The 12,251-nt window shown below is 48.9% G+C and overlaps 1 protein-coding gene across 11 annotated transcripts in view; it reads left to right on the top strand.

Annotated features, from left to right (window-relative positions):
- Positions 1 to 12,251, top strand: part of LOC139051925 (kelch-like protein 10) — a 47,919-nt gene that overhangs the window by 314 nt on the left and 35,354 nt on the right. For 5 of the 11 annotated variants that reach the window (XR_011509606.1, XR_011509614.1, XR_011509609.1 and 2 more), the window contains exons 1-6: positions 167 to 434; positions 3,611 to 5,739; positions 6,112 to 6,314; positions 6,843 to 6,921; positions 8,057 to 8,256; positions 9,249 to 9,417. Coding sequence is in view for 1 of the 11 variants with exons in the window: in XM_070528958.1 (XP_070385059.1) it covers positions 6,247 to 6,314; positions 6,843 to 6,921; positions 8,057 to 8,256; positions 9,249 to 9,417 (516 nt within the window). In the remaining 10 variants the exon portion in view is untranslated. Of the gene's footprint in view, positions 1 to 166; positions 435 to 3,124; positions 3,239 to 3,610; positions 5,740 to 6,111; positions 6,315 to 6,842; positions 6,922 to 8,056; positions 8,257 to 9,248; positions 9,418 to 12,251 lie in introns of those variants that run through there. The other 6 variants (XR_011509611.1, XR_011509613.1, XR_011509608.1 and 3 more) reach the window with 6 other exon arrangements.

Below are 12,251 nucleotides of genomic sequence, written 5' to 3'. Positions count from 1 at the left end.
CATTTCGATGGGGGCGAAATGCGAAAACACCCGTGTGCTTAGATTTAGGTGCACGTTAAAGAACCCCAGGTGGTCGAAATTTCCGGAGTCCTCCACTACGGCGTGCATCATAATCAGAAAGTGGTTTTGGCACGTAAAACCCCAAATATTATTATTATTATTCCTGGTAAGACAGAGATGTGCGCCGCCGTCGAAGTCGTGCACGCCGACGACGATGCCGACAAGACCGGCGTTAGTGACATGATCACCGTGGAGCTCGAGGCAGCGCAGCTCTTCCACGACGTTGGCCGGCAGTGTGGTTTCACACCTGGCGTGGTGGCCAGGCTTATGCCTGGACTTCGAGATCAGAGGAAGATACGTCAGTTCTGTGACGTCGTGTTCCAGGCTACCGATGGTTTGGAGATCTGGGCGCATCGGCTCGTGTTGGCTACCAAGTTAGTGACGTTCCCGCTTGCCTTTTAATGCGTGAACATTAGGAGTTTCAAAGTGAAAAAGAAAAAAAGCATGTGAAGTGTGGGAAGCAGATCACGTGATAGGGGTATATAGTGCAACTGATGGTGGCCTGCTCCGCACCACCGTCAGTTGCACTTCGCTCCTCGAAGAGGTGAGGACGTGTGTCGAGTGAGCTCCCGAAAAACATATGCAATGTGGCAACCGCAGTATAAGGCATGGATCCAGTACCTCTTAGAGGTGCGATGTAATGTTAAGCCATTTTCTCTCGGATTTACTGCTGAATCGCCCCTGAATTTTTTTTATTTGTTGGATTGTCGTGCGTATGCATACGAGCGCGGTATTCGCGTGTCGCTCTTTGTTCACAAATGAAGCACCGGCCCTTAAGTACACAAGCCCACAGTGTCCGGACTCGTTTGCACGTGGTCTCGAAATGTGCTGGTCGACGTGACCGGCTGGTCCATCTGGACGTTTCCGGCTCAACTGCCGCGTTTAGACAAAGTACAAGAAGCCGATTATTTTGTGACTCGGACGTGACGAGTTTAGTTTGCGTGATTTCGACCCGAGCGAGGCGAAACTGAATCGCGACGAGTTTGTCGGTTCCATGTTACGTCCTACCCGCCGTGGTTGCTCAGTGGCTATGGTGTTGGGCTGCTGGCACAAGGTCGCGGGATCGAATCCCGGCCACGGCGGCTGCATTTCGATGGGGGCGAAATGCGCAAACACCCGTGTACTTAGATTTAGGTGCACGTTAAAGAACCCCAGGTGGTCGAAATTTCCGGAGTCCCCCACTACGGCGTGCCTCATAATCAGAAAGTGGTTTTGGCGCGTAAAACCCCACAATTTAATTTTTTTTAATGTTACGTCCTGCGTAGAGACGTGCCGTGCGAAACGGCCGGTATACGCTTAGGAGATAACGACGCGCCGTTGCGTACTCTTTCTTTTTTCTTTTTCAGCGTTTTTCGAGTGACCGGCCACGCGTCCCGGCTCGTATATATGCACTCGATTGCATGCGCGTTTCGCCAGCGGTTCATTGTGAAAATATTCATTCGCAGATTATACCTAAGTTCGTGCGCATAGCTTGGCGGCGCATGTGAAAAGCGAGCCCATGTGACACACATATATTCCTTCTGTCGCCGAGGTGCCGTGGTACTAGCAGAGCGCTGAAGACGCACAGCGAAGCGTGAAGCCTTGGGCCAGCGCCAGATCCAGACCAGAGCATTTATTTCTCCATATCTGGCGCATTTATTTCACCCTGGTCTCCATAATCCACAATGTACCACCTGCCGAGCGCCCCGGGCAGACCTTTCCCACTGTCTGTGGAGCTGCCCCACGCCCATGGCGGTAGAGCCTATTCCCAACCCTTCCTTTTCCTCGTGGGAGGCCGCTCTTCGGGCCACTTGCTCGGATGACCAGCTCCGGCTGGTGGACCGTGCTTGCCTAGAGATGTCGGCCAGGGGGCTCCCAGACGTCTAGGAACCCAACCGCATTCAAATAGATTCAATAAAGTTTTATCCATCCATCCATCCATCCTTGGGCCACGTGTGCCACAGTGAGACGGATCACCCGCTGACAACAAACAACTGCCGCTTCGCTATTGCAGACCCTGCACAGGCCGTTATGGCCCCGTTTGGATAGAAGTTTAAGCGGCGCTTACACGCGGGGTATCGAGCAAAGTGCACCTTCCTCTGTACTAAGTAGGCAAGCGCACATTTTGTTTTTGTTTGTGTGTATACAAGCAAGAATGCCCAGCAAAAGGTCCCCCAGTCTCGTGAAAGCCTTCAGCAAAAGTCCCCATAGGTCCCTCTCGCAACTCACGCATGCGCACGACGCCAGGGCAAATACGAAAAAAAACTCAAGTGCGGATCTCCCGCCTCAGAGTAGTAGAAACAAATTACCGAATGGTATACTTTCGATGGCTGCAGGAGCCGGAAGCAATTGCAGAACCAGAAATGTCATGGGCGCCATGTTTTAAACAGCGTCTATTAGTTGCGGAATTAATTTGTAGAAAGACGGCGAGGTCGGCTCGAGTTTGTGCGCTTTAACGTGCTACTCCGCACATGGGAAAGGGAAAGGGAGGAACAAAAGAGGAATAGGAGATGGCTACAAAAATAGTGGTGCAGTGGCGCTAATCGTCAACACAGCAGCATAATTAACGTTCGGAGGCTGAATAAGTACGAAGCAAAATTTTGTAGCTCTGAGACTGAGGTTTGGGCTAGTTAACGCGCAAAGCATTATTGGGGGTTGCGGAGACTGAAAGAAGACGACGACGAAGAGGTATTTACTGTAATATTCCATATCCATTATTATTATGAGCATGTACCAAGAGTTTATATCGATTGTTCTGAATTTCTTGTATTATATTCTGTTATGTAGTGTGTGTGGATTTTGTACATTTTTTGAAACTTTTGACCTTGTTGTATGCCATGTAGGGGGGCTCGGGCTCCCTCAAGCGAAAATGGTTCGCTTTTTTGCCTGAGCCTACCCAAATCATAATGATGTTAATAAAACTGACTTGACTTCACTATTAACTTTCATTTCACCATTGTGAGTTGCAAATTTAGTTTCGATTTATTTTCCCTTAAATTAATCTATGTTTTTTAAACTCTTGCACCGCCTGATTCATGATCGATCCCCCAGAGTAGCTTGTGCAATTTCCTGTTTTGAGGGGACAACAACAACAACAACAATTTCACTAGGCACAGCCAGCCAACCGAGGCCACATGGCGCGCGGGGGAAAGAACAAGCGCCTGCGGTGCTAGCATGCAATGCGCACGCTATCTTCAAGGTGGGCAAAATGAGGGACGTGCGTCTTTATGAACTCGCTTGTCTTCTACCAATTCAGGCGTTTCTGTTCCATTGTGGCTTCTGCGGTTAAAAAAAAAAAGATAAGTTGCAGGAACTCGTTTTGTTCATCGCGGATACGTAATGGCCAAGCGCTACGTTGTCACTATCGGTCATTTCGCGTGAAGGTGTTCTGTATGCTACGTTCTCTTCACTCTCGCCAAGGAAGGCCCGAATCTCAAACATTCCAATAGCGAATCAAGTATAAGGGAGGAACTTAAGCTTTTGTAAAAAAAAGAAAGGAGCTACCAGAACTCCTTTTGTTCCTGTTTTGCACCCTCTGGTAAGTCACCATGTCGGTCCCTCTGCGATGCAGGTACTCGGGCTGCTACGCGCTCTTCACTCTCGCCGAGGAAGGCACAAATCCCGACCGGAAACGGAAGAACGAGTCGGCCCCGCCCATCCGGGTCGTGGTGGGAGACCTGAACAACGAGATGATCAAGCTGCTCGTCGACTTCGCCTACCACGTTCCGCTGCACGAGCACATCGGTCTGCACAATGTCGGCAATGTGCTCGAGCTCGCCGAGAAGCCGCGAGCTACCCGAGGCGCTTCTGAGTCTTCGTTTCTAGGAGGATGGCACGCATCTCGGAAGCGTTGCCGTTAGCACGCCCCACGTCTACCGTGATCACCGGCCAGCGTTCTAAGCAACGGGCCGAGGTCACGGCTTTAATGGCGGCGATTGCAAACCGCGATGATGGCAACTCGAATTTTTTGAACATGTGTTTATATATTTGCGCAGCGCAGGCGCGGTGGGAAGTCTAGCTGAAGGGGAGATATACCTTTCCTGACTGTGTTAGTAGGGTTGGGAGTTGCATAACACGCAGGGAGTGTGGCGACCGGGTGTAACCGCTGAAAGCATGTTAGAATGCAGCAGGCAGGATGGAGGGACTCTTGAGTTAGTTACAGGTGACGCGGCTAGCCTCGGCTGTGAGACAGCAGGCAGCATCGAAAGGGGCCACGTTATGGTACTGATCGTATAACACACTTCACTTTTTGTTTGCTTAGTCTGTCAAGCTACCGAAATGAGACACTCGCGATGAGTGGTGCCTAAAAAAGCATGGCGTCTGTAACGTCACCTAGCCAATTGTGTCACCTGCATTACGGCAAAGCATGCCCTTGAAAGTCGAATGTAGACATCAGGGACCCCAGCGAAGGCAACGTCACATTTATTTTATTTACTATTGCTATTTTATTGTTTAACAAACCAGACAAGTATAGCATTGCGATGAGTTATGCTGTGTCACGCTGCACTACCAGCAACCACAACATGAAATCTTGCCTCGAAATTCGGTCAACGAACATCTCGCGGTTTGCAGCAGTAGGCACAAAATGTACTTCAATTTTGCTGAATCTTTTGTTTTCAGATAAGAACAGCGTATATAAAGACGCTCGACGTGTCATGGGCTTGCCCCAAAACAAGAAACTATGTTTCTTCAGTGCCAGCCTATAAATGCGACCTATTCAAGTGGTTACATCTTCGGCGAATGTCACTCAACATTCGAAATCGTCGAAGTCTGCGCACCCAATTGTGCACCTATAGCAGAACGTGATCGCTGCTTCGTGGACCATCGTGTTTGCTCACCTGCTGTTGTCGACTGACGAAACGGCACGTGCATACAGATCGAGCGCAGTTTAGCGCTGTAATGCTCGCTGTTCCACCTGAAAGAAAATTGCAGCAACTTGTTCGCCTTTATTTCTGGCAGTGGGGAGCACGTTTGTTCGCTTTGTGCAGGAAACGCTGAACTGTTGAGTTAAAACTTAGCTGGTATTGTAACTAACTAATGAGTAATCGGTTCGTTCAGCTATCCACAGGCGAAACTTAACTCCCGTATACTAATATGCAATGACGGTTCTGCTTAAAAATCTCTGAGCTTAAATCGGCATTTTGATGTATCAAACTCGGCGTCAAAACGACGGCCTCGTTTGAGGCATCAAAAGAGGGAGCAAGTGCTTAGATTCGGCTGCACATTATCAAAGAAAATGTCAGGTGGTTGAAATTACTACCAAGACCTCAACTACGCCGGCTCTACTAGCCGCGGTGTGGCTTCGGGACGATTAACTTCACAAATTAATCCAATCGACCTAGAGTACACTAACGAAGAACACATCTGTCAGTACGCAATTCTCCTCCGCTTTGTCAGTGAAATCAGTGTGCAGAAAGAGGGTGTAGCCTGTCTTCTTTTTTTTTTTTTGCAACCACGCTCATTGACTTTCGTATTTTGCTCTTTAAGACTATATACAAAGTTTCCCGAAGCTCAGCAGAGACTTCCTCCGATTTGATTTTGACGGCGCAGTTAATCCAGATACGGGATCACTGTCTGAACACCCTTAAGCAGAATCTTGAACCGGAGAGCTGCGTCGACACTTACCACCTGGCCTCCCGTTGCGGATACGAGAACCTTGCCGGAGAATCTTTTCGCTATCTCGTTCGGAACTTCAGCGAGGTAAGGGTGTTGAAATGAATCATTTTCAACTAAATAATGCATTATAAAGTTAACATTTCGCATTTCCCATTCTCGTAGAAACTCGTTTCCCTTGATGCATCATAGGAAACAAACAAAAAAATAGTTGCTTTGAACTTCGGAAAGATAAAGACTCGATAACGTCCGAAATCGCAAACACGAATATTAGACAAATTCACGTACTGCACGTCCTATCCGTGGTTGTTCAACGACCGCAGTGTTAAATCACTCTAGTAACTTTTCTAGGAAACTTTTCACTATTGTCAATGCTGCGGTTCATGGTGATATCATTGGACGGAGCCGGATGTCCGTGGTCCACTTCGTAGAGATTGGAGAGGGTCCATGCGATTGCAGGTGTGGAAGAACAGCGCCCAGTTCCACGCCCTGACACCAGAGGAGCTGCGTACACTCCTGGAAGACAACCGGTTGTACGCTCCGAAGGAGCTGGAGGACACGTTCCCCGCCATTCTCAAGTGGATCTCCGCCGACATGACCGGCAGGACGGTTTACCTCGCCAAGTTCCTGCCGCTCGTGCGCTTCATACGGTGTTCTGTCACGTGAGCGCACCCTCACCCACGCGTCTTTAGACTGAAGCGACGGCTGCGCGTTGCGTCGGCTTTGTCGTCACGCACGTGATCTCATTCCATTTCATGACGTCACAGTCGAGCCACTGAACGTATGGATGGATGGATGGATGGATGGATGGATGGATGGATGGATGGATGGATGGATGGATGGATGGATGGATGGATGGATGGATGGATGGATGGATGGATTAGAGTTGAGTGGAGTGGAGTAGTGGATTGGAGTAGTGGAATTGGATTGGATTGGGACGGACGGACGGACGGACGGACGGACGGATGGATGGATGGATGGATGGATGGATGGATGGATGGATGGATGGATGGATGGATGGATGGATGGATGGATGGAGGCGACATGTGGGCGTGTGTCACGTGTTCAGCTTCTAGGTGCCGGAAATCGGAATTGTTTCGAAAATTGTTGTTTGCAGTAGCGCTTATGCGGGGCCCCCAGAAGCCGGGTCACCTGCTGATCCGCATCTCTTCAAGCCCCTCTTGTTGCAGGGACTTCGAGAAAGTCATCACCAACGAACAAGTCCAGGGTGATAGAAACAGCCTGGAAGTGCTGAGCGTGATTCACCAGGTCAGCTGCTACTCTGCTGCACAGCTTGCACTTGCTCGAAGTTTTCGCTGATCGAGACAATGCTATTTGCGATCGTATTGGCGTGCAGTTGGTGACGCATTTATCGCGATGTAGGTATACGTGTGCTGTAGGCTTGCTCGCCAGAAACGTATGACGCGTTCCAGCATGATACACGTGCTAGTATGGGTAGCACACGCGAAATGCAAATGTAATGCATGTGCTGTTATAGGGATGTTTGTGCATGCTGCGTCGGCAATATATGTCGTGCTCCGTTAGTGCACAGTTGCAAACGCCGTATGCAGACTCTGTGCTATTATCGCACGTGACCCATGCAACCCGCAGAGTCACTAGGTTTCGTTATAAGCACCTATACACAAATTACAGGTGATTGGATGATTAGAAATACCGAATTAGCGATTCTCGTGATCATAAAATCTAGAAAGACAGGCGAACTCTTCAAGTCAATGCAGCATAGAAAACGAAACATGTAAATGAAGCTACGAAGACTTGTCAAGCTATAGTGTCATCCATGCTTCCAGAATACATTGCCGTCTCTCGAGGTTCTCGCACCGCAAAATCCCTTGATCCTACCGCTCCCGCCTATATGGATGCGAGCAGCTAGCAGTGGTGGTAGTGCCATCACGTGACCTTATCTTCAAATTCCGAGTACTAAGCTATCTGCTGACTCACATGCTGGTTATAAGGCGCCGGCAAGAGAACTGTGTCATGCGGCTGTTAATGCACTGCTTTAAATCATTTTGCTTTTCGTTGTCTAACTTTTCTGGTTTCACATTGCCAGCCCATCGCGGAAGCCTCGCGGGAAAGCTCGCACGTGTACAGCTGTGACCGCGGGAGTTTAACCACTAAGCGCGAAGAGTAATGCATTTTGATGACCCAGGTTCTTGCGTAGCTTCCACAGCGTTGCACGCCAATAAGGAACGGAATATGAGTAAAATATGATACGTCAATTCAATAAGAAATCGTGTCCTCACTGGTTAAACCGTCTGCAGTGACAGAGTGTATTGTACGTCGCGCATAGTGGTTGTTGTTTCAGCCCTTGTCCGGATTTCCGCCAAATCGGCGCGTCCTGCAGTTCGTCGGGCAACCTGCTCAAAACGTTTTATTTTTAACGCAGACGCTGTCCCGGCAATCCATGGTTGTTGGCGAAGTTGCCGGCGTAGACCTGTCCCCGAAGCTGTGGCTCACGCCTCGCTTGCCCAAGGACATCTTGTTCCTTTTCGGCGGCTGGACGATGGCCACTACCAACAGGATGCTCACGTACAACTGCCGCACGGCCAAATGGCGCGTGATGGGCAACCAGAACACCCCGCCCAGGTAATGCGTCCACTCTGTCGTTCGCTCACGCACTGAAATATTCTCGCGCGTATACATAGTTTTGGCGACAAAAATGCTTTCACGTTGTGCTAGGGCAGGACAACTCGTTAGAGTGATTCGCCGCCTGGCTGAGACGTTACGCGCGTAAATAGATACGGAGATGATGGTTGCCGCCCGCTAAACAATGGAAATAAGTGAAACGGCTTCGCATCGTGGAGAAATCGGTCTTCATTAATTAGTTTAATTATGGGATTTTACGTTCTAAAACCACTTTCTGATTATGGAGCACGCCGTAGTGGAGAACCCCGGAAATTTTGAACACCTGGGGTTCTTAACGTGCACCTAAATCTAAGAACACGGGTGTTTTCGCATTTCACCCCCATCGAAATGCGACCGCCGTGGCCGGGATTCGATCCCGCGATCTCGTGCTCAGCAGCCCAACACCACAGCCACTGAGCAACCACGGCGGGTGAGAAAACGGCTTTGACGAGCGCTTTTATTTGTGACAGCTAATCACGATGCTCGCGCTGGTTCGTGTCACTTTGTCTGAAGCCTCTTGTTTGTCACATGTCCAATCAAGCGAAATGAGATGCGGGGGAAACGCAAGGGTGTACATATCCAAATCTCCGAGGCAACGGCCGCGATTTGTCGAGTACACTCTATAGGTGGAGCCACAATACTGTGCCACAGGAGACATGGATACTGCCGTTGCTATCGCGAGCGTTTGGGGCACTTTAGCAAGATAAAGGTGGGCACGAATGGACGGGGCTCGTCGCAGGTTGTGTACACAGTTTAATTCTGAAATGAGGGAGAGGGAGGAAGAAGGAAAGCGGTCAGGGGGAAGGTTGAGTGCCTGATGGAAGCACGCAGCAAAACGCTCTAGCATTGTTGAGTTTTTTTAGTTGAGTGGTTGTAGGCTACCGTTGGGATTAGCCTTGCAGTTGTAGCATTGTTAAAGGCATTCGCCCGCATGCGCCGTGCGGCGGCCGCAGGGCGTACCACGGTGCCGCGGTGATCGGCCAGTGCGTCTACTTCGTGGGCGGCTGCGACGGCCGCGTCTGCTACCACTCGGTCGTCTGCTTCGACGTGCACCAGGCCCGGTGGAGCGCCAAGGCGCACATGGCGTTCGCGCGCTGCTACGTCAGCGTCGCCGTACTCCAGGCGAGCACTATATATATACATATATACCGCCGGGCATAGAGTTTCTCACTACATTACCTAGAGGGAAATCTGGCGCTGCTGCGCTGTGGTATGCATGGGAATGCCGGTATATTGTGGATTCGGATTGGCATCGTTCTCGTAGAGACAGGACGCCTTGAAGACGCGCTTGGCAAGTACCATTCCGTCTGTCACAATGATTCATTTTCTACTGAAACAGCACGTGAAAAGCTGCTTTAGCTTTATTATTACGCGAAAACATGTTTTGTTTAACTATGAGAACTTTTTATTGTGTGTACGACTACATGTTATGTAGAAAGTATCAGCCGGCCGCTAAAGTTGGAGGACAGACGACAAGGTTCGCGCTCGCTTCGAAACAGTTGGTCATCTGTTCTTGCTTTTCTTCGCTCGGTCATGCATCGTGGGTGAGTAAAGATGTAATATGCGTGAATGGAAACATTTTATGAAGATTTCACTTTGAAAACGCGTTATTTGCGTAGCCATATCCACGTTTTAGACGAAGCCTCTTACAACACCAGCCAACGCGAGCCTCGCAGACACATATGCGGTCATTCCCATGACGGCACGGTGCCCGCTTAAGAAACTCCCATAGACGGCGGCGCCAGATTACCCTCTAGGTGTTGTAGTGAAAAACTCTATGCCGCCGGGTGTCGTGCCCCATTTTGAAATTCTGGAACATGGCGAACGTTTGCGCCACCAGCGTAGCGCTGGTAGCGACATCTTCCATAGAGGGGAAATGCGGGCTGCTCGGTTTTCGTCATACGTGGTCATCGCAATGACAGGTCCCGTCTCTTCTTTGCCGCGTCCTTCGCGTTTAAGAGGAAGCTTTTGCACGGGTGCTCCTATCTAAATACGTGTAAAAGGAGAATTCGTTTTTCTCGGCAACCACTGCACCAAATTTGACGAGGTTTGTTGCATTTAAAAGAAAAGAAATTTAAATCTAGTGACTTTTGGTTTCGAATGTTTTATTGAGGCCATTTTTTTTTAAAGATTGCCAAAAATCAAAGATTTTCAGAAAACGGGACTGCCAGGTTTACAACACTCTAACTCAGCAATGAAGAATGATATCACAATTCTGTGAAGTGCATCTAATAGTACATCTAAAGCGGACAAAATTGATGGTTACACATGAATCTAAAATATTTAGTAATATGGAAATACAGCTTTTGCAGAACACTTGTAAACGACGTAACACATTCACGTAAGATGTGAAACGACATATCTAATTTGTCCGCTTTGAGTGATCTAATTGATGTCTTTTGCAGAACCGCGATGCCTGTTCTTGATGCAAAGCGATGAATTTGTAAACTTCGTGCTTCTATTTTTTTTCAAACTGTCGAATATTTGAAAATGTTTTAAAACAAAATTCAAACCCTAAATCAAAATTACACTTCCAACAGTCACTACAATAACTTTCCCTCTCAACTGCAGCCAATTTCATTAAAATCGGTCAAGGGGTTATCGCAGAAAAACGTTTTTGAGTTTTACATGCATTTGAATAGGCCGCGTCGGAGTTGGGCCCGAGCTAAAGCTTCCTCTTAAGGCGGTCACTCGGTAGAAGCGGCATCTTGCGGCGCTTTGTTTTACCGCAAGGCTTTAGAATTGGTAATTTCTTGCGTGCTTTTTTTCACCGAAGGATTATTTAGAAGAAAAAAAATGCTGCTGTATGTTCAGAGTGTTTTCCGCCTGTACATAATATTGCAGTTTGCGCAGTGTCAAACTCTCGCACACGTATACCATTGGGCAAAAAAATCATTGTTACGTTTAGGTTTGTCGTGACCCAGAAACGGCGCCCGAGAAACAGGCTTGACTCCGCATGGGGTCCACCGTGTATCTCAAACGCGGTTCACAGATGCGATAAACACCTCCTGAAAACGAGCGATATTTGTGGAGAACTGCACATCGTTGTAAGCGGTAAATCGCTAAAAGGGGAGAGGCTCCAATACAGTCGTATACTGACGCATGCTGCTCTCTCGATCGGCGCGGGAGATCGAAAAACGTACGCTTAAACAAAGCCGCGCTCGATACCGATGGCGCGTAATTCTGCTTAAAAACGGTCAGAACTCGCCACGAAGCAGCAGCCACGTGACCGAGCGTTGGCAAGATTAGCGCATGGCATCGGAGAATGGGCGCCGCGTGCACCCAATCTCTGAGGCCTCGATGATGATTTATTGGCATCCCCTTTGAAACGGGGCGGTGAGAAACAGTCACCCAGCCTGCTTGATTAAATCAGGTATGCTGCACATGTTTTCTATCCCAGCACTCTTGTGCACATCTCCTTAACCTCATTTCCTTTCTTTCCTCAAAACTTCTCTTGTCTTCTGTGTACCACTACCTATGTCAGTACGTGATCCGGTCGTGTCAATCTATTCCCTGCTTTTTTTTCCACCAATATTCCAAACACCTCTGGCTCACCTCGGCTGCTGATAGGTTGATGTTTCCGTCCGCTTTAAATCCAAGCGCTTCTAGAATGCGTACGTTGTGTACTGGTCTCGATGGTTGAATCCCTTGGCATTCCATCAGCATGTGCTCAGTGGTCTCCGGATTTGGAATGGGTGAGTCAGCGCTACTCACAGCTTTGACAGCGGATGTAAGAGTGCCGCTATTACAGCTCGCAGGAAGTGACGTACCACCCGGACTCAGCCTATCCCGAGCCGGCCGTAGTGGCTGCCAGGTACTTTTCACATAACCTAAACTAACGTAACGTAACTAGCGTGCTATTCCAGAATTATGTGAAAAAACAATTGTATCATGCCGAGTGCGATACGTAAATTGACGTCATATCCGTCACACTGTACATGGCTTCCTGGCACACC

This window comes from Dermacentor albipictus, unplaced genomic scaffold (assembly GCF_038994185.2).
Source record: "Dermacentor albipictus isolate Rhodes 1998 colony unplaced genomic scaffold, USDA_Dalb.pri_finalv2 scaffold_16, whole genome shotgun sequence".
Classification (NCBI taxonomy): Eukaryota; Metazoa; Arthropoda; class Arachnida; order Ixodida; family Ixodidae; genus Dermacentor; species Dermacentor albipictus.
The sequence above is the reverse complement of the archived record's forward strand: the minus strand, read 5'-3'. Positions and strand labels throughout refer to the sequence as shown.